The 27,813-nt window shown below is 48.2% G+C and overlaps 1 protein-coding gene across 1 annotated transcript; it reads right to left on the reverse strand.

Moving 5' to 3' along the window:
* Nucleotides 1-486: 486 nt before the first annotated feature.
* RPSAP58 lies at nt 487-26,670 on the reverse strand. Its single transcript, XM_037819244.1, is given in 10 exon segments — nt 487-525; nt 528-649; nt 652-840; nt 843-931; nt 933-1,086; nt 1,089-1,232; nt 2,479-2,554; nt 17,356-17,412; nt 25,637-25,695; nt 26,616-26,670. Coding segments are annotated over 10 exon segments (984 nt in total).
* Between the last annotated feature and the right edge of the window lie 1,143 nt (nt 26,671-27,813).

Here is a 27,813-nt window from a genome sequence, read left to right on the forward strand (position 1 = left end):
AAGCAGCCATGGGCTCCAGATGTGAGATCTGTGTGTTCACATGTGTTTTGGTCCATTCTGGTTCAAAATATGGAAAAGTTGGGAGAAAGCAGTTGATGTGAAATCATCCCAGGCTGGAAAGCAGAGATCTGGTTTTGCTGCTTGGATCCCAAAGCCCTGCTAGAGGTAGGGACAGACCTCCCGTTTCAGATATTTGAAGCCAGAGGGCATCTGGCACTGGTTAAAGCTGCAGCCCAGCCCTGACTGGCTGAACCCTGATTCAGTGAGGGGTCAGAGCCTCAGCGCAGCTGACTGAGTGAGGAAAAGATGGGCCCTTTCTGGAGGTAGAAATACCTTCTTTTTTTTTTTCCTTAAAAAAAAATAAAAATAAAAATACATGTTTACTTTCCATCAATGTTATTTCGGTTTCCTGTTTAACAGCTGTGAAAGAACAGCCTAGGACCACTGGGCGGCCTTTTGCAGCCATTCAGTGGCCTGAGAAGTGGGCTAAGCCCTCTGGCCTGCAGTGGGGAGCTGCTGAGGAAGCACGAGGGCCTCTGTCTGCCTTCACACTGGTCCCTGCCTTCGGGTTGAGCAGCCTTGAGTTCAGGAGCTGGGGCAGTCCAGTCACCTCGAAACTCTGCCTTTGCAGCAGCCTGCTCCTCCTTTCAGCTTCTTCAGGGTCTCTGAAGATGAAGAGATAAGGCATGACCTCCCATGGGTGCTCACGGGTGTTGGTGCCACGTGTGAGCCCACCTCCTGGGCCTGCACCCACACATCAGCCCCACCAGGGGTGCTCCTTTGTTTTGCAGGGGATGGCAATATCCATGTGGCACTGAAGAGAATCCATGCTGCCCAGAGTAATGTCGGCAGGTGAACAGGAGACGCCTCTGTGAGAGGCTGGGGATCAGTCCTGAGATCAGTCACTACTTGAAGATGTGGCTCCCGGAAGGATCTGGTGAGGGAAGATTCTGGAAGTAAAGTGCCCGGCAGTAGGAGTCGCTCCTGTGGCAGCAGCAAACTCCAGCACAGCCTGCTGGCCAGCGTTCCTGGAGGCTGTGGCACTGACATCCACTGGGTGTTCCATGGCAACACTGGCCCAAGCTCCAGCAGAAGCTTCTCCCAGGTTCGCTTCAGATTTGTGATGTTGAAGCCGTGACTTTTCCTTTTGTAGATGTACCGTTCCATTTGGAAGTCAAGGTTGGCGCCACCTAAGTGGGTTCCTGCTGCAAGGGCCTCAAGGGTCTGGGGTACTGGGGGAGCATCCCCCCCAGTTATGATGGGAACTCGAGACCATGCCGCATGGATCCTTCCGGGTGGTGCAGGCAGGTAGGAAATACCTTTCCATCTTCCTCAATCTCGGCTGTTCTTTAATACACAGCATCCAGCTTAAAACTTAAAAACATATGACATGAAGAAGCAGGAAACTGTGACCCATAATTAAGAGAAAAAAAATGCTCACAAGAACAGAGCTGTAGATGGCCCAGATGTTTGAGTTGGAAGACAAGGCCTTTAAAAAACCATTACAGATAGGCCAAATAATGTAGAGGAAAAGACGGACAAAGTGGGTGACCAGATGAGGAATTTCAGCAGGGAAATGGAAATTCTGGAGCCGAACAATAATAGCTTGTGTTCCCTGTAATGGCAAAGGCCTGCAAAATGTCAAACTTGACATTTTCATAACTAGCAAGAATACTTCTCTAAACCTAAACCACACCCCCTTCCTTTTTGATCGCCTCGTAAACAAATCTTTATTGATCTCCTACAATCCCCGAGGCCTCTCTGGGCCCCAGCTTCATGTTTGTTAAATGAAAGGAGCCCTGGGGACTCTTTCCAGCACCACAGTGACACACATCACCCTGTTGGAGTTCTCTGTGGGCTCTGAGGACCACTTCTCCCTGCCAGGAGCCCTCTTTTTAAAAAATTGCTGTATACCCAATTGCTTTTAAAATATACCATACAAACAATTTTCAGTCATTTAGAACTGACCTGCTTTGTTTACCACTCAAAACTGTACCCAACCCCTGCAAGCCATAGGTAAGGTAAGCCGGTAGAATAAGAAACCCATGTCACTTCTGCCTCTGGAGCCTGGAAGCCAGAGGCTCTCTGCTGGGTGAATTGAAGCTATGTCCCTCACCTAGACACGCAGGCTCCCCGCCCAGGTCCCCCCTTTACCGGGGAGCTTTCCCTGCCTTCTTCTCCATCTGGGGGGCTGGAGGTGCCCGCTGGAGACTGGCGCCTCGTCAGGTCTGGCCTCTCCGAGTCATTTCCATCTTCTCAGCACAGAGTCACCCTGAGTAGCCAGGCTCTGCCCCTCCGCCCATCCTGCCTGTCCTCCCTTGGTAAGGGGGGAGCAGAGCACCCTACCCGGGTGGGGACGAGGCTACTCCGGGGAGTGTGGTCCTCTATTTCTCTCAGATCGTCAGGCTCAGTGGGGCCCCCTGGGGTTGGAGGGGAGCTCGGGGTGTCTGGAAAGTTGGATGCTCCCTTAACACACACCCAGAGGCCGGTGGGCTTTCTCCCTGGAACCCTGGAGGCTGGGAGACACGTCCCCGCACCTGACACGGGGCGGGCGCTGGGAGGACGGAGGGGAGAGGCAGCTGGAGGTGTCCCATGATCGGACAGACTTGACTTCTGCCAAAGGCCGAGCCGGCTGGGAGCTCTATTTTCCTACATTACGAGGCCTCTTGACGCTCGAAGAACTGGCTTTAATATTAATTTGGCCATTTGGACCATGACAGGCTATATTGGGATTGATTATTTATTGGTTTACATACTTTTGTCGGTGAGGTCTCAGAACATTAGACATAAAAGCTGTGACAGCCGCGTCCCCAGGCACCCGGTGGTTCCCCGATTGGCCACTAGATGTCAGTTGAAGACAAGGATTGACCACCCCCGCCTCCCCCCCCCCCCCCCCCAAGCTTTACCCGCCACTTCCAACCCTGCACGGTGGCTGCAAACCACGGCCATCCAGGAGACGGGGCTGTTTCTCCATAAACAATGTAACTCGATTTTCATCAACACCTTCCCCTGCAGAATGGATGGCACGGGCTCAGTGGCTTGAATAAGCTAGAGGTTAAAAGGAGAGAGAAATTACAAGACCCTGGGGGAAGAGGTGTGATTGTCGGTGACATTCAGAAATTGATGGCGCATCAATGAGGTGGATGCAGAGGAGGGGGCGAGGAGCTGATTCCAGATGGCGGGAGTCACGGTAGACGGTGGCTTGTTAGGAGATGGGGCTGCTCTGAGGAAGGTGAGGGATTGATTTCCACTCCTGCCGGTTCTTTTCCTCTTACCGTGAAATGATTTTCTGCCCATTGACCTTGCTATTGCCCTGGCAAGAGAAACTCCTACCCGCAGAGTAAATAATCCAACGCTGGGCAGTGATGTATAGACATGAGCTCATGAATTTCATGTGACAAGTGTCCTTTTATGTATTTATCGAGGCAGAAATTGAGACAAAGGGAGCTGACGCTTCTTAGCAAAATTGCTACCAATTAAGCTTTATCTGTCTTTTGAAGTTAGTGACTATCTGGTGACATTTATGGGTGGCATCTGGGTTAGGAATCACTTGATTGCAATTTTCCCTCCTTCTTATCAAGGGAAGCAAGTGCTGGACGAGAAGAGGGCAGAGGCAGAGAGGACAGAACTCTCCATGGGCTGAGGGCCACACCGGAGCCGCTGGTGTCCCCAGGGACTGTGGGCATCCTCGGCAGGTGCGCAGCGGGAGTCTGTGAAAGAATGAGCCCCAAGTGACTCCACCTCTGAAACCAAGGGAGAGGCCCGGGAGACGCCCGCCTCCCACTTAGGAAGGTGGCTTACTAGGCGCGCGACTAGAGGGGCGCCATAAAATGTCCCTGTCCCCCACCTCCAGCAGTGCAGTAACCCAGAAAACCACAGCACCGGGAATGCAAACAACGGAGAGCCATTCTTTTAGGGCTATTGCTTCCTGTGGCTTTATTTTGGGATGCAAATACTCCTAGCCAGGAGTGCAGGGTGGAGGTGGATAGACAGCTGCAGCTTGACAAGGTGAGGCCCCTGCCTGGCAGCTGAGCCCCGACTCCTGGAGCTGGGTAGGAGGTGGGGGGTGGTGATATGGGGAAGGCAAAAGTGGGAGACTTGGGAGCGACAACCCTTGGATGATTTCACCCTTTTGGCTTTGCCTTGACATCCTGGACTTCGAATTTCATCTGACACGGACAGAGTCCCAGAAGGCTTGACTTATCTCGACTGGATGTAATTAGGGAGAAGGAAATTGCTTTCTTTTCTTACTATCCCCCGGCCTGCTCCTCCACTGAGGGTCCTGATAGACTGGGAGGGAAAGGCCGACGTGCTGGAGCAGGGGTGGCAGGTGGTGGTGGGGGAGGGGTGCTGCTGTCTGCCTGGGTGGTGCTTGCTTCTGCTGCAAAATGGGCCACTTGGCTTCAGCTCGCTATCATGGACAGTAAATTCTGTTTTGCCCTGGGGCTGAATGCTTAAGAGGGTGCCCGGCTTCCCCTCCCTCCTGGAGACACATTTTCCTTGAAAGCACAGAACACACATTTCTCATTGTGCTTGAAATGGTTCTTGTTTTTAATGCTGAATCCCTAACAGAGAACCTGCCCCGAGGCATATGAGGGCTGCCTGGGAGACCACAAATTCACTCTGCCGTCCGTGAGGCACTTCCTCTTTATTTTATTAGGTAATTGGTCGACAACATTGATCAGAAAAAAAGTTATGCCTTGTTGTCTATATTCTTGGATGAAGATCAATGACGTTAATTTTCAGTATATTAATTCTCACTCGGAGCATCAGTTGGAAAGGATAAAGTGGTGTGATGTATTGTGGGTGGGACCCAGGACAACTGCACCTTCAAAGGGGGTCCACGAGATTTGATTTTAGCAACCTATTCTGCAGATGGCAAAGTGGGAAATTGCACCTGCTGGACGGCAATGGAAGAGAGGGGTTTGAAAGCTGCTCCAACCCTCGAATAGTAAAGGGATTTGATGCAGGGCTGTGGTGAGAAGGGAGGATGACATATCAGAGCTTGGGTCAGCCCTGCTCCTTGTACTCTGATCTGAGCCTCTTCCTGCTTTCCTTCCAGCATGCATTTTCTTTCCTAAACTCCCCATTTTCTCACCATTGTGAGGAATCTTTAAGTCAAAAGATGACCATTGACCATCTCAAACAGAGCCCAACAGCTGAGGCTTCTAGGGTTTTAATTCGAGTTGACCTACTGCCATTTTCAAAATGTCATGGGTTTTTGTATCTGATCTTCTCTAAGGTGGGCCTGCATAATTTTTCATTTTCATGAGAAGTGCTTGCTATGGTGGAGGGAAGGCTCAGGGATTTCTGACAGATGGCAAGGAAGTGGACCAGAGAAGTGTCAGCTCCCCTGGTTCCGGTCTTCCCGAGTATCGGAGCATCTGTGGAGAAATGGTCCATGAAGATGGGGAGGGAGGGGGAGGTAGCATCATAGATGGTGGGTGGTGCTGGCCAAGGCTCTGGGGATGCTTCTAGGCCCAAGTTGTTGCTGAAACTTCTGGATTCTCAGACACTAGCCTGGAGGTTCCTACCTGTGGCACCTTGCCTCTCTACTGCATTTGCATGGTGCAAATTAATTGTGAGGGAAGAATATTTTATGATGTCTGTTAGCATTCCCATTTCTCAACTGCCCGTTTGACTTTAAAACAATTCAGGGGAGTTTTCAGTAGAACTTATCATTGGAATAACCATGTGTTATTTTTAGTGGGGCCAAATAGTCAAGAAATTGGGTTTGAATGAAGTCAAAAGGGAATGTGGTCAGATGATTTAACCAGTCTGACCATCAGGGTTCACTGGGTGGTTGAGAGGTGTGAGACAGGTTCCTGCCTCCTTGAGATTTTAAAATAGAATAACTATCTTCGATAATGTTGTCGCCTCCACCCAATGGCAGGAGGCTGAACCAGTTGGTGTTAAAGCCTCCTCCTGGCTTGAGAAGCTGAGGGGTTCACAGATGCTCTAGGATAAATCTCCCAGAGTGCCCTGGGAGCTCCTGGGGCTCAGGATCCCAGGCTTCCCAGGAAGAATATATTGATCAGGGTCAATATGTTTTCTGCCATGTGTGATGGCCAGTGTTCCTGGAGGCTCCAGTGGTCTCACTGTCATGGCTACTTCTTCTCTCAGTCTGGTCAGGCACTCTAGGTTTCCTTCCTCCTTCTACCCTGTAGCCTCTTACTTAACTCCACTTGGAAAGAAAGGACAGAGGAATTTAACTTTTTCTTTAAGAGATTTCTGAATATCTTGAAAAAAAATTCAAAACAACCCAACACGTGACCCTTTCTCAAAGTACACTCACCATAACATTCTTTCATGGCTAAAGGAATATGTAATTTCCCTGCTCAAGAACTAGCAGGATGAAACTTATAATTCAAATGTGTCCTGTCAGAAACTGTGTAGTATCTGACATTTTACCCTACTTGCAAGCTAACAAGTTAGCCTGCCACAGTTTCACAGATAGCGGCAGAAGACACGAGATCCTTGGATCAGAGACAAAAGAATTTATTACTCACAGCAACAGCAGTAGCCAGAGTATCAGAGTATCAGCATTTCTTGCACAGTTCCATTTCCACAGGGCAATGCAGAGGGCCAGGCGACACCTGCATATGCAGTGAGTTCTGTTACAGGAGAGGGACCCTTAAGGGTGCTTGTCCTGTGCTCCAGAGAAAGATGCTATCTTAATCTTCCAAGGCATTTACTCTACAAGCATCCTTGAAAAAACTGTCCAAAACAAATATAACTGCCTCTGATCACAGGATGTGCAGAAATGTGAGAGACCCATGAAGAATTGTCTCCCAGCACCTCCATTACCTGTGCCTCCCACCTTAACTCTCATTGACCCCAACTCACACTTTGTGCTCAGCAATGACACACTCCTTGTCACCCCTGCTTCACTGGACAGTTTGTACATGATGCTTCCACAGGCTGGATTTCCCTATTTTCCTTTCCCTGCCACTTCTTGCTCACCCTTTAAGACTCAGTTCAAGTGTCACTCTCTGCAGACTGGGTCTGGAGAACTTCCCTGGCAATCTTTTCCATTAGAACATGAACTCCTTGAGAACCCTTTGCCCCAAGTAGAGGGCATGGCACATTTTTTCCAGAATGAAGAGTCCTTCCTTTGTTCTCCAAGATATTCACAGTCAGTGCCACTCTAACTGATCCTTAGTAAATTCAGATTTGAGCATGGCTCATATTGCTATTTGAAAACCTCCCCCAACATACTGCAAGCTCCCCAAGGACAGAGCTTTGGCTTAGATACCTTAGCAGAGTGATGGACATGTAGTGGGCACATGTTAAGTCCTCACTGATGGGCAGGCAGTTGAAAGCCTGTGTCTCAGCAGGGACAGCAGACATGTGCTTCTGATCTGAGCTGCAGCGAGGTCCCTCCTGGGATCTTGAGGTTGCCTGCTAGACACAATTTCCTGAAATTGATTGCATTGACTTTTGGACTCCTTTGCAGGTAGCTGTTGTCTCTGCAAGAAGCTGGCTGAAAGCTGGGTTAGGATTGTTTCTGTTAATTAAAGAGCTGCATTCCTTGTTTGGAGTTGTGGAAGAGAATTTCTGGGAGAAAGAAACATCTCTGTGCTCACAAGTTTTCCCCTAAACAGAGAGGCAGATATGCAAGTGAATCTGGTAAATATTTGTTTAGCACTTACAGTGTGTGGAGAATTTGGGATCTAGAGAGAAAGAAGGCATTCATTACAACCTGGTCCCTGCCCTCAGGAAACTTCCAACTAGCTGGGTGGGATCATGGCACTGAGGGAGAGCAAGTCTTGCAAATATGAGACAGATAACAAGGAGAAAATACTTATTTACTTGCATCTGGAAGTGGGGTTATTTGATTTATCTCTTACAATATAACAAGTTACCCCCAAATTTGGTGGCTTCAAAGAACATTTATTATCTCCATTTCTGTGGGTCAGGAATTTGGGAGTAGCTTAGCTGAGTGGTTCTTGCTCAGGGTTTCTCACCTTGTAGTCAAATGCCAGTCATGTCTTTAGTCATGTGAAGGCTTGACTGGGGCTGGGGTATCTGCATCCAAGATGGCTCACTCACACGGTCGTGGGCAGGAGGCCTCAGTTCCTTGCCATATGTGCCTTTCCATAGGGCTTTTTGAGTATCTTCATGAAATAACAGCTGGCTTCTCCCAGAGCGACGGACCCAAGTTAGAGCAAGGCAGAACCCACAGTGTCTTTTATGACTTAGCCTCAAAAGACACCATGACTTCAAAAGATTCCTTCTACTAGTTACACAGTGGAAGGAGATGACCCAAGGGGATGAATGTGAGGAGGCAGGGCTCACTGTGGGGGGACATATTGGAGGCTGGCTATCACAGACATTGTTTTCTGCTAAGGGACACAGGCATGGAGAACAGAGTTCTCAAATCTCCCCACACACTCCTGGACAAACTGAGCAGCCCCCTATAGGAACTAACTCGGCTTCTTCTGGAACCTCTGTCTCAGATCCCAGGTAATGCAGAGACCTCTGGAGATGTTGCCCCTGTTTCATTGGCATCTCCGTGTGTGTGTGGGGCGGGGGAGGGTGACAGCAGGTGAGCTCCCCCAGCCTCCTGAAACTGCTCCCGCTGTGACCACTCTCTTTTCTCTGCTCTTCACCTGCAGAGTAGAAGTTTCCACCTGCCCTTCATCTAAGCTGCAGTTGTGTCTTTCAAAAAGAGACCTTTTGCATCGTTGACCGAGATGTGTCTCAGCAGAAGCAAGACACCTTTTCTCCCAGGGCCCAAGGCATTCAGCCCCCAAATGAAGTTTATTTAATAAAGGAATTCATTCCAGTTGAATTCACGAGATGGAATTATGGGTTCATTTGAAGCAAAATGGAAGGGGTTGTGAAGCTTGACGTTTGAGAGAAGCTAATGAAAGCTGTTTTCTAAGCCTCCATGATGCACATCTTAAAAAGGCAATGCCTCCAGAATGACATTTTTGTTTTCCAAATCTGGCTCGCTGCCTCTCTCCCTCACACGCATACTCTGTAAGGACTTGATTCCCTCACAAACACACGTCCAGGCCACGCATCCTTGTATCTGTGTTTCCTGTTCTGAAGCAGGTACTCCTTGCCCTGATGCTTTGGAAAGAGCCCTCTCAGATTTCTTATAGGTGATGTTAATTAGTTTTGCTTCCCAGCCTCTGCTTCCCAACCTAGGGCTAACTTGCTTGAATTTTTCTTGAAGATCCACCCCTCCTGCTCATGGGCCACATGGATCCAGTGAAGCAGATCAATCCTGGTGTTACCCATCAGCACTTTTGGTCCATCTGGCCCTGATTGGTTCAGGATGAGTATGTGACCCAGGCCAGGCCAATCAGAAGCAGGGCTGCACTCTGGATCTCTCACTGAGCTGGTGGACTTGCTCCCACAGGTAGTCACCAGGGGCCAGGTAGACCTGAGAGATGGAGAGAAGAGGCCAAGGCTTGACATTTCTATGCTCTGGATCCAGCTGCAGCTAGGTCTAGCCCTATAAATTCTCCTTTGGCTTAAGCCAGTTTGTCAACCATGAAAGATCTAGGTGATACACTTCTACTTTGTAGAAATCAGACAGCTCTACCACTCCTCCATGGAACCTTGTGCTTCAGGTGCAGATGCTATGGAGAATAGATTCACACCATCTGTGAATCTAAACTGTGGTCCAGGACTGTGCTGGTTTGAATGTATTGTGTCTCCCAAATGCCATTATCTTTGTGGTCTTGTGGGGCAGACGTTTTGGTGCTGGTTAGATTTGCTTGGAATGTGCCCCACCCAGCTGTAGGTGATGATTTTGATGAGATGTTCCCATGGAGGCATGGCCCCGCCCATTTGGGGTGGGCCTTGATCAGTGGAGCCATATAAATGAGCTGACTCAGAGAGAGGGAACTTAGTGCAGCTGTGAGTGATGTTTTGAGGAGGAGCAAGCTTGCTGGAGAGGAACATCCTGGGAGAAAGCCATTTTGAGGCCAGAGTTTTGGAGCGGATGCCAGCTGCCTTCCAAGCTAGCAGAGGTTTTCCGGACGCCATTGGCCATCCTCCGGTGAAGGTACCCGATTGCTGATGCGTTACCTTGGACACTTTGTGGCCTTAAGACTGTAACTGTGTAGCAAAATAAACCCCCGTTTTATAAAAGCCTATCCATCGCTGGTGTTTTGCATTCTGCAGCATTAGCAAACTAGAACAAGGACCCTACATAGATGCACTACCTCAGTGCATTTTTAGGGCATCCTGCTATCAGCTGCATGGAAATGTCTCAGAATTACAAAACAAATCTGAGGCTGTGATCAGGATGCCTGTGCATTGTCCTCTTCTCACTGTCAAAAGGTACAGTAGCCCTTGATCACAGATCACAGACTTGCTCTCTTTCTATCTTTCTAACCCTTCCCACCTTTCTTCCTCTCTGCTCAGGACCAGACCCTTCACTCCTTCCATCTCCTGGGAACTTGCTCCATCAGTTATCCTCCCTCTTCCATGGCAATCGTGTATCCATCAGTCCCCAAGCCTGTTCACCTCCCTTGCTGACTGTCTCATGTATGTCCCCTGATTTCTGCCTTACTCCCGATGCCCTGGCTTGTGCTGGCAACATCTCTTTTCTGGAATATAGCAACAGCCTCTAACCTGGTCCCCTCCTCCTGGCCTTACCCTCACATCCACTCTCCACTCAGTACTCAGCACAGAGCTGACCATGCACAGCTCCTCTTGCAGTGAGAGCCCTGCAGTCTCCCCCGCCCAGGGTCTGGCATCCAGGCCTTCATTCCCCTCAGCTCCTCACCCCAGACTTTGTACTCTGTTTTGTGCTTTATTCTTGTTTTCAGACACTTTCTTTCTTCTTTTCTTTTGTTTGAATGCTCAGGATAATTCACACAAGCTGACTTAACCATCCCCTGAATTTCAATCATTCAACACCACTGTTGCTTGCCTACATCATAGTTCAATGTGGGTTGGGTGGCGTTCCTTCAAGCAGTGACTCAGGGATCCAGATTCTTCTACCTTGTGATGCTGCCATTGTCCAGAAGGCCTCTGTAGTCACTCTGAAAAGGGAGCAGAAGGCTAATTGCACTTGGGGTTTTGTGGCCAGGCCAGGATTTGCAAATCTACTTCCAGACACGTCTTGTTGCCAGGGTTCTGTCATGTGACATCACAGGCTGGATGCTGTGTTGCACCCAGCTCCCTCTGGATCACCTTTACCAGCCTTATGCACTGCTCCCCAAGCACCTGTGGGTTTTCCTAGGAACAGATCTTACCTGCAGCCCTCTTTGGGCTGCCCTTGGGCATTGGAGCCCTTATGCAGATGGAGTGCAGAAGTACCTGGGAACTTTATGTTTCCACACCCCAAAGCAGCCCATAGCCCGTGAGTGACTGGTGTGGCAGAGTAAAAAGCCCAGCATTTTGTCTTTGAGGCAGGTTAAACTCTGAGTTGTAATTTATGCTCCAGAATTTCCCATGGGTCAAGGGGAGTCTGGGACTTTCCCTGATATCACATTCTTGTTTGCCTTCCACTCCCTCCTCTCCTGTATCCTGCCCTCCCCCAGTCCTTACTCCTGGCAAAGTTCCCTGACACAGGGAAGCAGGACCCTTGAGCATCTGTCCAGCCTCTTCACAGCCCCTGATTTGCCTTATTTCTCCTTTTGAAAGACTCAGATCCAAGCTGACCTTCGTAATGAAGTCTCAGATCATCTCCATCACCGAGTGTCTCTGTGAACGTGTCTGTTGACATGCTCCCCCCACCAGCCGCTGGCTCTCCTGTGGCCGGGACCAGACCAAGTTCCATTAGGCACCCTGGTTCCCGTGCAGCCTGCGGCTGAGCTGCACGTCTCTCCATGTCACCGTTGAGTGGGAGGGTGGCCCGAGGTGCGGTGAAGGGCTTGCTTTTCTCTGATGCCTCCTACTGTGGAGACAGATGAGGCAGCTGGGCTCTCGCTGCTGTCCTCAGGCCAGTGTTCCCGATGCTGGGCTTTGCATGGAAAGTTAAATCCTCCTCGGCTCCCCAAGCATCACATTCCCCAAATTACACACTCTATTGCTCTGCAATTAAGCAATAATGCAGTGAGATGATGCTCTGTGGGCTTGGTGTGCAGAAAGGAGAATAAACACACATATTTCTTTCTTTTTTGCATAAAAAGGAATTGGTCTTGAAACAGTTGTGGGTTTTATGAGTCATCACTTCTGTCCAGCCGGCAGCTCTCTGCCGTGAGCTGAATTGGAGTCGATTCTCCCTGATGCCACCTGCGTTGTTCATTCCCACCATGCAGTGGAATTGGTTCCACAGGCAGGCCACGTCCGTCACCATATCGGTGGACCCTCAGACTCTTTGCCGGGCTCTACCAGGGGACCAGCTGCCTTGTCCCTTCCATCCCCTGCCCTCTCCTTAGTTGGAGCCCTCTGGGGCCAGCAGGCTGGCTGCTGGGTCAGTGGGGTGGAGGAATGGCTGCTGCAGCCAAGCCCCACTCCTGGGGCACAGGGTCCCCATGGCAGTGGGCCCAGGGTGGGCTTTCCTGGTGCCTGTGTTGTGATAGGGAAATTCCTGTCTCCCAGAGCTCGTTCCCTGAGTGCAACGTGGAAATACAACCCTGCTGCCCTCTTCGGAGGTTGTGACCTTCCTCCATTTTCGGCAAGAGTGGTCTCTCTTGTTTGAATGGTAGTAATGATGGAGTTGCAAATGGTAGCAATAATTGACGTGAGCTCTTGCTCACTCAATCAGCTTTCCAAACCATGTTGTTAGGCTGAACCATGCAAAATTGTTAATATATGAACATTTTTTACCTATACTAACAGTAAATTTGCTATTTGATCATTTAGATGCATAAAGTGGCAATTTGGGATGTTTAATATGATAAACTTATTTATTTATGAGAAAGCAAACATCTGGCCCCTACAGGGACAGTGGGAAGACCCTTGCGCTAGAATCTGGTGGGTTTGCAGTCTTGTTTGGCTTCTGCTGCTTCCGGGGGCCCGGTAGCTCCCCCCACCTGGACGAGCCTCGGTCCCTTCCTCTGTGGAGTGGAGCTTGTGACCCATGTTCTCCTGCCTTGCAGAGGACCCGGAGAGAACGTTTATTAAATTGCCTCTTAACCGGCAAAGTGCCCTCTGAATGTCAGGGGTCCATGGCCTGCCGTTTGGATGACTCACGTGTGTAATGATCAAATCCTTGACTTGGGTTCTCCGGGAGCAAAGCATTACTTCTTTAAGCCGCAGCTTTCATATCTGTGGCATGAAGACACTGGGGGACACGCTCTGGGCCTGGCCACAGTAACTGCTAGAAGCTGATCTTAGATTCTCTGTGGCAGCATCTCATCAAAGGTCAGAACAATTGGGTTTAAAGGGCAAAAATCAATCCGTCAGCTACTTTGTCTCCAGGAGGTTATGCAACCAGTTTGGATCTTTTTACAAAAGAAATCGACTTTTTAAAAAAAACCTTGAAATTCAGTTTTCCTTTCTCAGGGTGACTTAGAGACAATGTTATTTATAAAATGTTTTGAAATTCTTAGTGAGAATAATAACAAAGGGGAACAAAGTAACATTCTCCGTGAAGACATTTCCAACTTTTAAACCCCATACGGTGACTTTTCTCAGCATTCTGCCTAACCCAAATCTCTACTAACTCTATTTTTGTATCTAGGGGCTTGATCCAATGCTAAATGATATTCCTGTTGCAGACCTCAAGGAATTGCAAGAATCTCAATGTAGATAAGCCCAGTCAGTCTTTGGAAACTGGTGTAACAGACCTTCCTGGTTCCCTTCCCATGTCCTCTCTGCTTTACCACTTGGGGCCCTCCAGCCCCACTTTCCAGAGCTGGCATCTGCATGTCTGCCTGAGGGCTCCTTTGTCCCTGGGCACAAACAGTCACCAGTGTCAGGGATTTAGCAGCCCCGGGAAGAGCCTTCGACATCCACGGCAGGAGTTGGTGTATAAACACCCCTTAGGTGGGGTGGCTCTGAGGTACACGCCTTGGATCCCTGGGGCTCCTTGGCAGGGTGAGCTCCGACTCCATACAGTCACTAGCTGATAGCAGAGCACTTATTGGCTGCAGTCTCTCTGTGTTTCACTTCCCCTTTCCCCTACAGATATTCCATGCCTCCCAAACAAACTATTTATGCTCAAATCCTCAGCCCAGGATCTGCTTCTGGGGCAACCCAAGCTAAGGGGTTCAGTGATCTAGGTATGGTGTATGTGTGGTTCCACCATATGACCCAGAAATATCGGATTAGCCAGGCCGTGCTGGTCCTTGAGGCTGCTGGATAACTGCTTAGTGCAATGCTGTAAATAATAATTCAGCATGTAAGAACTATGTGCTGTCCCCAAAGATTTAGTTGTTTTCATCAACTTGTAATTTACTTGCCTTCTTCTGTTAGCAACCCCTCATTTCCCCTTTGGGGAGCACTCTCTCCCACCCTCGGTCGCTGGCTTGAGGACAGACAAATGACAGAGGCCACATCTCCCTGCCGCTGGGATTGGGTCTCTGGCACATCATCCAAGCCAGACCAATGGATATCTGCCCCTGGGATTTTGCTGGAGCCTTTGGTAAAGAGGAGGCCTCTTTCCACTGGGTGCTAAACTAGTCGGCTATAAGCCTGGAGCCCCGGGAGTCACCCCAGGGGCCAGGAAGCCAAGTCAGCCCCAAGAAAAGCAGAGCTGGGAGATGGAGAGAGTGTGGCTCTGGTGAGCTTGTCTGCACCCTACATCCAGCCATGGTTGTACTTCTCAGCCACATGAGCTGTTTTTCTGCTACCTGCAATTGAAAGAGTCTTGACCAATTCTGCAGAAGTGGGGGGCTTTTTTGGGACAGCAGGGGTTTCGCTCCTCAGAAGTTGCTTTCTGAATGGGAGTTGCTAGCTACCTGCAAGTGTGGGTATGAAAAGAATCCTGGCTCGGGTACCAGACTTACGTCTAAAATCAAACTCCGTGAGGGCCACAGGCTCCTTCTGGGTCTGGATCCCAGGTCTGCGTGGTAGTGGGAAGCTGACTTCAGATGGCCTTTTCCAGAAGAGAGATGCACAGAAGTTGGGAAGGGGAGCGTCCAATGGCAACGTCAAACACCGATAACCGGTGAAGGGCACGTGGCTCCTGCAGTCTAAGGGTTCCCCTGGCTCTCCTGGAACTCAGGGCAAGGAGGCCCTCCCTGGGTCCCCACACATCTCTTTCTGAGGCTCTGCGGTCAGGGACAGCTGGACCCTCCTAGCTGGCAGCATCACAGACAGGCTGCAGGGCGTTCAGCTTGTAGAATCTCCACCGAGAGTGTTGTTGTTGCTCAAGATGGGCCCTACCCCACAGCCCTGGGTGGTTTGGGCAGAGGCCTTGGCCATCTCCCCAGTGGCCATCAGGAATAGAGGGGCTGAGGACAACATGGCCACAGCCAGGAAGAGCAATTCAAAAAGGAGAGTCCGTTGCTACTGCAGTCAAGGCCACAGGCAGAACAGGCTGGGAGAGAAGCAGATGGAGACTGGGAGCAGGGAGGGGAAAGTGTAGGGGCAAGCACGGTCCTCTGTGCACTGGAGCCCATCACAGGTCAGGGCACGAGACACTGGGACTGGAGGGGTGGGAGATTTCCAGGAGGCAGCCAAGGACACTCTGGTGACCAACCAAGGGGGCTCAGGCGATTAGACCTCTTTGACAAGGCCAGTTGATACGACTGAGCCAAAAGTAGTGTTTCTAAATGTAAAGCCACTGTTTAAAACTCACCGGTGATATTGCTGTCGCAATCCCTGACAGATGACTGGGTGAGGCTCAGAGCTGGGGGTTGATGTGATCTGATTTGATCACTGTTTGGTGAAATGAATTACTTGGTTGAAAGTTTAATGGTCTGGCTAGTAGGCTGTGTTAACTGTCCCTGTGTAACAAAAGCCCTATCAAAATGTCATTGACAACTCACTCCTTACCTTGTCTCGAATAGCAAGGGGTCTTCCTGTTAGTCCTTGGTGTTTAGGCAGAAGCAAATAGATCTGCCTTGCTGGGTGGGGGGAGAGGGTGGGTAGCTTACTTAGTGAGGCTGGAAAGAGGGTATTTACTCCTTGGCTGATACTGTGATGCTCTGATGCTCCAAGTCTGATCCCTGGGCAAGCAGTATCAGTGCCACCTGTTAGAAATGTAGGTCCTTAGGCCTCACCCTGGAGATACTGAATCAGGGTCTGCATTTTAATGAGATCTGGTGATTTGTATGTCCTGTGAAGTTTGAGAAGTATTGCCGCAATGGATATTCATTACAGGAGCTGCCCAGGCCACATGGCACCCTGTTCCCTTCCCAGCAGCCCACGGTGAGCTGGCAGCCATACTGGATAACTTGCCCTCAGCTCCTGCTCACAGTTGATTGGCTAAGGGCTTGTTTTCTGGCCCAGGCTGGGCCAATCAGATCCCATCTCTGGGAATTTGGCTTAGGGACTATGTATGTGCTAGAGAAAGAGACATATACACTCTTTCTTTGGGCAGCTGGATGTGTGACATGTATACTTGGAGTGGGTCACCTTTCACCAGCTGCAAAGCAGCCAGTTGGCAGAGACAGAAGAGTGACGTGGCTCTGGTGGGGAGTGGGTGGTGATGGCTTCCATGGTCTGGCTCCAGCCCCATTCTGAAGCACAACTGAAACTGTTGTGTTCCAAGAGGTCCCCCCCACATCCTGATAAATTCCCCTTGCCAGTCAAGGCTGGTTGCAGTTGGCTTCTGCTATCCCAGCCCAACAATGCCAGCTGGGATTTGTGGTGGCAGCAATAGAACTTGACTCTCGCAATCTGAGTTGAAGAGAATCATTGGGGGTGTGAATCAGGAGGCACCAAGGGCACTTGGGGGGTGCAGAGGGCAGGCAGAAGAAACCACAGCCAAAGTCATGCAGCACGAACAAACTGGTAAACACAAGCCCTGCCAGCAGCCAAATGGCTGTGAGCTGTTCCTCTTGCCCTCACATCCCTCCTTCCAGGGAGGTCCAGTGGCCCAGACTTGCCCACGAGGCTGCCGCAGAGGTGGAGAAGGGATGATCTGGCTGCTTTGCTCCTTTCCTCCTGAGAGATGAATCTACCACCCACCAATCTGCACACACTGAAAACATGGTAATTCCTCAAGTTAACACACAGCTTATGCCATTATGTGGAAAGAATGGATGTTGGACAGGCTAAAACCTGCAAAGGTCCATGCCCTAGTCTGGATCCTTCCAAAATCAGAGCCTGGGCCAAGGACTTGGTGGAGGTAATTTATTTGGGGGTGATTCCAGAAAGTGGGAAAGAGGGAGCAGAGATGGAGCTGGGGAGGAGAACCTAATAAAGTGTGAGTTATCTGGGTCACTGCTCCAGGCAAGGGGCTTGGCTGCACACTGAGAAGCAGGCACAAAGCCTCCGAGGTGGAGAGGCAGGGCCTTTACCCACAGGAGCCTCCTGGGTGCCACTGCACCTCACCTGCTTCTGCCTGAGCCTGATCTTGAGCTGAACGGGCTCTGAGGCTTGCAGGTAGCCCTGGGTGGAAAAGCAGAGGGGCACAGGGTGTACCCTTGAGGTGGGGTCTCCGCATTCCAGAAGCTTCTACCACAGCCACAGCTGAAGTCAGAAAGGGCTGAGGGAAGGCTGTGTCTACCGCAGCCATGACACACCTACAGGTCATATCCTGATTTCCTCCATGCCTAAGCAATCCAGACGTGGGACACAGTAGGTGTGCAAGTTTGGAATGAATGAATAATCATCTCAAGGATCATTTGCATATGGTCTTCTCATGAAAATTCCCTTTTTCTTTTTACCAGTGGTGTACATTGGGAAACTGGGAACTTTATAGTAACAAGCAAGAACAAAAACTCTTTGACCTTCTCTCTGGTTTTGTGGATTTCTTTCTACTATTTCTATTTTGTAGAAAATGCACACAGTGGCATGTCAAACGCCATACATCTCTTTAATAAATAAAAACCAATTGTTGAAATATTTCCTGCTTGATAGATCATTTTCTTAGTCCCAGCCTCATGAAATTAAGGGGGGAAATGGGAAATTTCTCATTTATTTGACTGATTTTCATTTTTTTCATGGACAACAAATACATCCTTTGGACCTGGATCTGCTGTTCATTTGCAAAATCTTCAGCAGCCTTGCCTTGCTGCCCTGGGGGAATCTCTGTGCACAGAGCAGGCTGGGTCTGGCAAAGATAAGAGCTGACGTTTCTTTAGTTGTGTCTGACCCAGAGTTCTCCTTGTTATTTTTGATTTGTGGTGAGCCTGGCTCGTCCCACACATCTGTCTCTATCACAAAGATGCCCTCTGATTTGCGTGACACAGGCTGCCCCTCCCAGGGCCTGCCTGGATTGCTCAGAACGCGCTCCTCTGCGGCTGAGTCAACTCGAGGCACCTGCTGTCCGTGGCAGACCCTTGTCTGAAGATTTCTCCGTGCTCTGGAGTGGGCTCTAAGACCCCTGCATGGCTTGTGTTTTGCTCAGGCACCCAGAGAGGCACTGGCTCTTGTTTCCACATCTCCCCACAGCTCAGAAAGGGATGCAGTAAGGCCGCCACTTCTGGTGACAGCGTTTGTGACAAAGCACCGAGTTTTGTGCAGATGACAGCAGCTGGGGTTGTAGGGAGTGTCTAGCTGTTATTAGTGTCTGTTAAGACTTTCTAAGCATTGGACAGAAGGAGGGAGGCCTTTCAAGGCCCAGCTCAAATGCACTTCAGCTCAATGCCACCAATGTTTGGCAAGCTCTTGCACTGTGGCCCCATTGATGTTACTTATTCCTGCCCCTGGGTTCCTTTCTATCCCCATGACTGTGCTGATTGCAGACCAACTTGGATTCAATTAATTGTGAGTGGGTCTATCCCTCCTGCAGCACTGCCAGCTTCTTTTTGGAGGGGACCCTGCCGTAGCCACCTCTTCCTCCTGTATAGGGCTGGTCACAGAATAGTAATCCATGTGTGTTTGTTGAGTGAATAAATGCAGGTAAAGCCTAAGCTCTGCAAAACTTTATGGGTCCTGGACCCATGACGCATCAAGTTCCAACTTTTCCTTACCCTGGTCCCGGTTTACATACCTCTAGTGCTTGGGCCAAACACATCCAATTCCTTAAAGCCATCTTTTGGGGTGGTGGTGGGGTGGCAGAGGATTGGGCACCCAGATGTGTCTTGAGCTCCCTGCTAAATTGGGCTGCTGGGTGCAGCCACACTCCAACACCAAGGAGCCTGGATGGAAACATAGCACATTCCTGGAGGGCCTCCTTTGATCAAGTAAATATTCTCTTGGAAACAGGTGGGAAGTTACATCTTTATAAATAGAATCATACATGGGTGTAAAATTGTCTTTTCTTTAAAAACATTTATTGCTTTTATTGTATTACAGAAGTAATAAATGTTCATCACACAAAGGTTGGACATGGCAGTCAAGCAGTCAAGCACACACAATCCCGCCCACGTGGAGACATAATCCTTTAACCTTAGTGCACAGTCTTCCAAATCCTCATTCATACGTGTGTGTGTATCTCTCTCTCTCTCTCTGTATAATGAACTTGGGATTCAAATCCTATTTTAAATATGCTACAGGAGCTTTCTATTTCAGGGAATCCTTTTGAGACATTCATAATGCCCCTGGGATTTATTTGTGCTACCCGCTCAGGCAAAATCCAGAACACATAAACTCTTTACGGTTTGTGTGTGTGTGTGAGTGTGTGTGTGTGAGAGAGAGACACAGAGAGAGAGGTGGTGTGTGTCTGACAATCTTTGAATTTTCTATTTGTTTCCACCTCTAAATCCACCCACCCACCCCTCCATCCACCCACCCATCCATCCGTCCATCATCTATTAGCCTATCATATATTTCCTAATTGAGTGTTGCGAGATTGACATAAAAGGACAGGCAGCTAAGCTGGAGCTGGTTGATTGAGTGCCCGCCACAGGAAGCCTCACGCACACAGCGCCACATATTTATGGCGTTCCCCAAGGACTGGATTACACGGCGAAAGATTAACATCCCTGCTGCACAAATTAAAAACGCTCTATTATTTGCAGCATGGAGCGGACTAGCTGAAGATCAGCATCTCCTCTTTGAACAACATAATTGAATGTCTCTCAGCCTGAACCCCTTGCTGTATTGATTTGAATTAATTATTTGTGCATTTGTAATCTTCCTGCCTCCCCGGGCCCGGAGCGGCCTGCATCTCAGTGCTACGTAGCTGTCTCCACCCAAGCTGTCACCCCTCGTCTGGAAGCCTTTGACAGTGTATGAGGACAATTAATCAGTCAAGTGGAATCAGTTTTTGCTGATAAAGAAGAGCCTTCCCTGTAAAATTGACTTTCCATTTCATGGGAATTAACGTTCTGAAAAGTCACCATGGTCTGCTTTCCATAGAAGGATTCATTAGGACCCAGTTGCAGAAACTGTCAGGGGAGGGGGAAACAAAATTTTCCATTCAGGCGCTTAAAACTGGGGCCATGAAGAGGAGCTTGAATAATAATGGCCAAACCTCTTAGTATTTAGGGAGCAGAAATATGTTTAGCTGCCTTTACAGACAAACAGGGAATTAATCAGTTACGTAGATAAGGGGATGTTGGTAGATTGTGCTGTAGACATGCTGCAGACCTTCTTTCAAAGCAAAACAGAAAATTTGCATCCTGTAATTTACTAAGAAAAAAACACAGAAAAATGAACATTTTCAAGGAAAAGAAAACTCAGGTTATCTGCAATCCAATTTAACTTCTTTGCTGTGTTCTTAAATGGAAAACCAGATGCATGTGATTTGAAAACATCAATTACTTGCTTTGGGAATGGGATTTTGGTTAACCCCACGACTTCTTGGAGAAGCACTCAGAGTGACCGTGTTGCCATCTCATCCTGTGAGGCCAGGAGAAGGGCCTCAGCTGGCAGGGGCTGCTGAGGGCAGGGCAGACTGGAGACTGGTCAAGACGTGGGGCAGTGTTTGCAAACATATACCATGGGCACTCGTGAATCATGTACCTGTGTGACACAGGCTGGGTGGGTGACAAGGAGTGGAGAGGCTTGGGGGGAAGTGGGGGAGAACATGATCTGTCTTGGGGGGCAGCTGCTGCTTACCAGTGCTCATTGTCATCACATTAAGAGTGTGCACCCCCATGGCCAAGTATCATGGCTTTTGAGAGGGAAGCAAGAAATCCAGATTTTTAAGTGAGAGTGTTTCTGATATCGTAAAGTCATAATAAAAGATAATTCCCCATGCAGGCCAAAAAATATATGCTGGTGAGCCAGATGTGGCTTATGACCTGCCAGCTTGCAACCTCTGGATGGGAGACTGAGCTGGATGTGAGCTTTTCTTGGAGGCTGTGGAATGGGAAAGCTGCTTTTTAAATTAGAGAAGTTGTAGGTTTACAGAACCATCATGCATAAATTACAGCGTTCCCATTTTTGTTTTGAAATAAATCCCTGGTATGACTCAGCCTTTTTTAGTTCGTTTGTTGTTAGCTTCACTTGTATAGACTTGATTAATTACGGTCTTTGTTTGTGATACGCTGTCATCATTGACCGATGTACAGTGTTCATTCATTCATTCACTTGTTGGTTCATTCAGTCATTTAAATAGAGCAGTCAGTCCCTAACCCGCCATTCAGTTTGAACACTAAGATCTTGATAATCACCCACATCTGCTTGTGGGCTCCCCTTAACCCCACCTCCCCCACTTCCCCTGCCAAGGTAATTCTCTTGTTTTCCTTTTCAAAAAGGTTTTTTCTCATCCACTGGTTTTCCTAAAGAGAGAGACTGTGTATGTGTATCAAGTATGTTAGTTGGGTTTTAACTTTATTGAAAGCATATTAAACTGTATATAATCTTTTGGGACTTACATTTTTCAGCTAATAGTTGCTAAGACTCATCTATCTGACTGCTTGTTGATTATAGTTCATGTATTTTTTTTTTTTTTTTAATCATCATTTTATTGAGATGTATTCACATACCACGCAGTCATACAAAACAAATTGTACTTTCGATTGTTTACAGTACCATTACATAGTTGTACATTCATCACCTAAATCAATCCCTGACACCTTCATTAGCACACACACAAAAATAACAAGAATAATAATTAGAGTGAAAAAGAGCAATTGAAGTAAAAAAGAACACTAGGTACCTTTGTCTGTTTGTTTGCTTCCCCTACTTTTCTACACATCCATCCATAAACTAGACAAAGTGGAGTTTGGTCCTTATGGCATTCCCAATCCCACTGTCACCCCTCATAAGCTACATTTTTATACAACTGTCTTCGAGATTCATGGGTTCTGGGTTGTAGTTTAATAGTTTCAGGTATCCACCACCAGCTACCCCAATTCTTTAAAACCTAAAAAAGGTTGTCTAAAGTGTGCGTAAGAGTGCCCACCAGAGTGATCTCTCGGCTCGTTTTGGAATCTCTCTGCCACTGAAGCTTATTTCATTTCCTTTCACATCCCCCTTTTGGTCAAGAAGATGTTCTCCATCCCACGATGCCGGGTCTACATTCCTCCCCGGGAGTCATATTCCACGTTGCCAGGGAGATTCACTTCCCTGGGTGTTTGATCCCACGTAGGGGGGAGGGCAGTTCATGTATTTTGACTCTTGTATAATATCCCACCATGAGAATATTCTAGAGCATTTTCATCCACTCCTATGGGAATTGTCTGTTTCCACGTTATGTGAATGGAGCTGCTAGAAACTTTCATTTGCATTTTCCTTGGTGCACATGAGCAAATTTCTGCCCGATCTTAGGAATGGAATTGCTGGGTCATAGGGTATGTGACTGCTGGTTTGAATGTAGTATGTCCCCCAGAAAAAGCCATATTCTTTGAAGCAGTCTTGTGGGGCAGACGTTTTGGTGCTGGTTAGATTTGCATGGAAATGTGCCCCACCCAAATGTAGTGATAACTCTGATGAGATATTTCCATGGAGGAGTGGCCCTACCCATTGAGGGTGGGCCTTGATCAGTGGAGCCATATAAACGAACCAATGGGCAGAGGGAACTCAGTGCAGCTGTGAATGATGTTTTGAAGAGGAGCTACAGCCAAGAGGGACACTTTGAAGAAAGCACAGGAGCTGCAGATGACAGACAGTTTGAAGATGGCCGTTGAAAGCAGACTCTTGCTCCGGAGAAGCTAAGAGTGGACAAAAACCCCAGGAGCAACTAAGAGTGACATTTTTGAGGAACTGCAGCCTACAGAGGAATGCCCTGGGAAAAAGCCATTTTGATACCAGAACTTTGGAGCAGACACCAGCCACGTGCCTTCCCAGCTAACAGAGGTTTTCTGGACACCATTGGCCATCCTCCAGTGAAGGTATCCGATTGCTGATGTGTTACCTTGGACACTTTATGGCCTTCAGACTGTAACTGTGTAACCAAATAAACCCCCTTTAATAAAAGCCAATCCATCTCTGGTGTTTTGCATTCTGGCAGCATTAGCAAACTAGAACAGTGACTATTCCATTTTAAGAGTTAGTGTCACACTACATAATTTAACTCGTAAGGTCAATTTTTTCAAACACCATAATTACATGGAACTTTGAATAGGGAGTGAGATCTGGTTGGTTTGTACAGGTTAGTGTGAAGCCCCGATACATCCCTGAGTAATTTGGGCAGAGAATAAAAATATATTTGCAAAGCCCCCATGAGGGACTGGGGGAAAAATGTGGAAATATTAAACTTCCCCACCTGAGGAATTAATGATTTTCTCACAAGCATTGGGGACTACCAATTTAGAAGGCCAAGCCCTTGATCTTGGGTTTGCCCCTATGAAGTTTGCTACTGTATAGGAGAGGCTAAGCCTACTTACAATTGTGCCTAAGAATCACCCCCAGGGAACCTCTTTTGTTGCTCAGATATGGCCTCTCTCTCTAAGCCAACTCTGCAGGTAAATACACTGCCCTCCCTCCTACATGGGACATGACTCCCAGGGGTGTAAATCTCCCTGGCAACGTGGGACATAACCCGTGGGGATGAGCCTGGACCTGGCATCGTGGGATTGAGAAAGCCTTCCTGACCAAAAGGGGGAAGAGAAATGAAACAAAATAAAGATTCAGTGGCTGAGAGATTTCAAATGGAGTCAAGAGGTCATTCTGGAGGTTATTCTTATGTATTATATAGATATCTGTTTTCAGTTTTTAGTGTACTGGAATAGCTAGAAGGAAATACCTGAAACTGTTGAACTGCAACCCAGTAGCCTTGATTCTTGAAGATAACTATATAGCTCACATGGTGTGACTATGCAATAGTAAAAACCTTATGGATCACACTCTCTTTAGCCAGTGTATGGATAGATAGTAGAAAAATGGGAACAAAAATTAAATGACTAATGGGGGGAGGTGGGGTGATGGGATGTTTTGGGTGTTCTTTTTCATTTTTAGTTTTTTTTAATAATGAAAATGTTCAAAAATTGATTGTGGTGCTGAATGCACAACTATATGATGATACTGTGAACAACTGATTGTACATTGTGAATGATTGTATGGTATGTGAATATACCTAAATAAAATTGAATTAAAAAAAAAAGAGTTGGTGTCAAAGTGTTTTCCTGTGAGATTGCGCAAAATTATACTCCCATAATCAACATGTAAGAGATCTTGTAGATCTACTTCTACTCTAACACTTGCAATTGTTGGACTTTTGAGTTTTGGAAATTAAATGGGAACAATAATTGTGGACTTTCTCTGCACTTCTCTTACCACTATTGAGGCTGAATACCTTTACATTATTTTCCATATTTCTGCTCCCATGAGCTGGTGGAACATGTCTTATGCCTATTTCCCATTGTTTTGCTAGTGCTTTTCTTATTGCTTTATAGCAGGTCTTTATACTTGCTTGGTACTAATTGCCTGTTGTTTATGTTTTAAAAATATCTTTTCACTTTCTCTAAGGTGGCCTTTGATAAACAAATGCTCTTCATTATAATATAGTCAAAATTATCCGTTTTTCCTTCTATAGTTACCACCTTTGGGGACTTATTTAAGAAACCTCCCTGACTTCAAAGTTTAAAAGATAGCATCTATTTTTTCTACTTAGAGTCTACTTATCATTTTCTCATTTCAAAAAAAAAAAAAAAAATCAGGTGCGGGGGAAAAAAATACGATTTTTGTTGGGTTTTCGTAGTTGGTGGTAGATTAAACTTGGTGTGAAGTCATGCTTCCAATGACTTGAAATATAGTTTTTGATGTGCCATGGGTGTGTGTCATTCACAAGGGGTCACCTCTTGTGAAGATTCCAGACTTTACCTCATGTTGTGTCTGCAGCAGCAAAATGGGGTGGGTCCCTCATAAAGGCCGTGGGTTTGCCACACATTTCAAGGAGTGAGTAGTTTCCCCAGATCCCTGGATCCCCGGGAAGAGGGAATGGGTGTTGTCTTCCTGCTGCGGTGGGTTGTGCGGGTCCTTCTCGGCCCATGAAGGCAGGACAGCGGCACCCCTGTGAGAAGACTGGGTGCCAGGTGGGCTGAGGTTTCCCACCTGCTGGTTCATTCCCCCACCGCAACATTCACTGGCAGGAATGCAAACGTATTCCAAAGCACCAGGCTGCTAAACACAGACTCGCACACACACGGAGAGGAGCAAAAGCCAATGCACCAAGCTTCTGGCCGCCAGCTCTCCAGGAAATGCAGGGGTTGCACCCGCATCACCTGACTGTGCTCCTACTGCACTGAGCCAAGTAGGAGCAGCAGCCCACCTGCCAGTGTCAGAAGCCCCCCCAGTCATGGGCCCAGCTCACCCGTGGCTCAGGTCCCCAGTTTGTTACCTTCCAACCAAGGCAGTCTCGGAGCAGCCAGACCCTTGTGTTCGGGGTCAGAGATGTTCCTGGGAAAGCGGGGACGGGACAGATCAGAAACCCAGAAGGTGCCCGCCTTCTGCCAAACTGACGATTCCCGTCCTTCCCCCAAGGTTTTGCCCTGAGATGTTGGCTGCCGCAAAATGAGGCGCTGTCAGCCCACACACCCTCGTCGGGACTGTAGAAGACAGGGTCCCCTGCCCCACCTCCCACCATCTCCCCCTGGCTGTCAAGCTGACCCACGGGTCCATGGGGCCATTAAGCAGACCAGGTGGTCCCAGCGGGCTACGAGCTCCTGCAGTGTTGTCAGACCCCAGCATGTCTGCCTGGGCTGCAACCAAAATCCAAAGGAAAAGGTGGTTTGGGTGGTGAGCCCCAGCCCACTTTTTTTTTTTTTTAATACTTGGCATTCAGTGTATCTTCTTTCTCCTCTTCCTCCTCCTTCTTCTTTAACATTTTTTATTGTGAAATATAACATATATACAGAAAAGTGATAAATTTCAAAATACAGTATAACAATTAGTTATAGAGTAAATTGCAAAGTGTAGTATGGGTTCAGTTCCACAATTCCAGGTATTTCCTTCTGGCTGTTCTAATGCACTAGAAACAAAAGAAATATCTATATAATGATTCAGTAGTGATAACCATTTGTTAAACCTAACTTCTCTGTTACAACTCCTTCCTCTCATTTGATCATTTTCTGCATCCTTAGGGATATTGGGCAATGTCCATTCTAACTTCTTCATGTTGAAAGGGGTGTTGACATTATGGGGTAGGGCAATGCAGGTGATTGATGTTCTGGGAGAGACTGGGACCTCTAAGTTTCAGGGTTTGTCTGGTATAGGAATAATCTCCCGTCCACATTTTCTATTGTTGTTCGGTGCTTGTCCCTCCTCATTTGCACAAATCCAATAAAACTCAGTGCAGACTACCCCTTCTTTGTCCTTACCCCGGCCATGCTGCAGGATGGGCCCCGGAGGCCCCAGCTCCCCATCAGCCTGCATTATGGATTCACAGATGCACTCTTCACTTCTCCATTTCTTGAATCCGGGGCTGTGACCAGCAGGGATGTTGGTGATCCAGGGTCCGGGGATGTGCTTTCTCTCCCCAGGCCTTGGTCTCGGTCTGGCTTCCACTGGCTTCTGTGGCAGGGGGTGGGTGTGGGGCATTTTATGCTCCCACTTCAGGGAACTTACCCAGCCTCCTTCAGACTTCCCTCCCAAAAGGCTTGGTCCCAGGAGCAGATGGAGTTCCTGGTCCCCTGTGTGCAAGATGTTGCCTCTTTGGGCAGAACAAGGGATGTGCAGGAGAGCAGTTTCCCCAGGCACCCCTTCCCCCGTCCCTGCACACCTCGTGCCAGTGTCAGGAGTTTCTGAGCAGGCACAGGATCAAATGTCCTTGTACGGAGGGGCCTGGCTGGGGTGATGGGAAACGAGCCTCCAGCAGCTGGTCCCCTGTGGTCTGGCATGACATCAGCCCTATCGCTGACACATCATCTCCCATCAACCTGGTGTCTGGGAAGTGCCTTTTTCTTTTCAAGCACAGGGGGCCAGTATTTAACATGACATTAGTCGGCTGCAGTATTGAGTTAACTATAAAAAGAGATGATCCTTCTGGAAAGAATCACTATCCACCAGACAAAACGATTAAATTTACAGCTTGATTAGTGTTGATCAATATAAATGAAATGTGAAACAACTTAATGTATCCACCAGAAAGACTAGTCCCAAGATTGCCTTCTCACAGGCATCCCAGCCCGTCAACTCCTCACTGGGGGGTCTCTGTGGTCAGGTGGCATAGTCCCAACGCATTTTTCTTTTTCCCCTCAGCTACACACAGGAGCATCCTTCTGTATCAGTCAGGAAAGGCTGGGTTATGCTGCAATAACAAGCAACCCCAGAGCTCAGTGGCTTGGAACGGCAAAGGTGACTCCCCATCATGCTGTGTCCAATGCTGGCTAGCAGGGGACCCTCTGCCCATCATCGTCATTCAGGGACCAGGCTGGCAGAGCAGTGACCATCTTGAATGTTGCTCGTTGTCAGTGGGAGCAAAAGAGTGCTTTGGAGGGTTTTGCAGGAGCAATCAAAAGCCTTGCACTAGAAGGGATGCTTGTCCCTTCCATTTACGACTCGGCCAGAGCAGGCAAC

This window comes from Choloepus didactylus, chromosome 27, assembly GCF_015220235.1.
Source record: "Choloepus didactylus isolate mChoDid1 chromosome 27, mChoDid1.pri, whole genome shotgun sequence".
NCBI classification, from domain to species: Eukaryota; Metazoa; Chordata; class Mammalia; order Pilosa; family Megalonychidae; genus Choloepus; species Choloepus didactylus.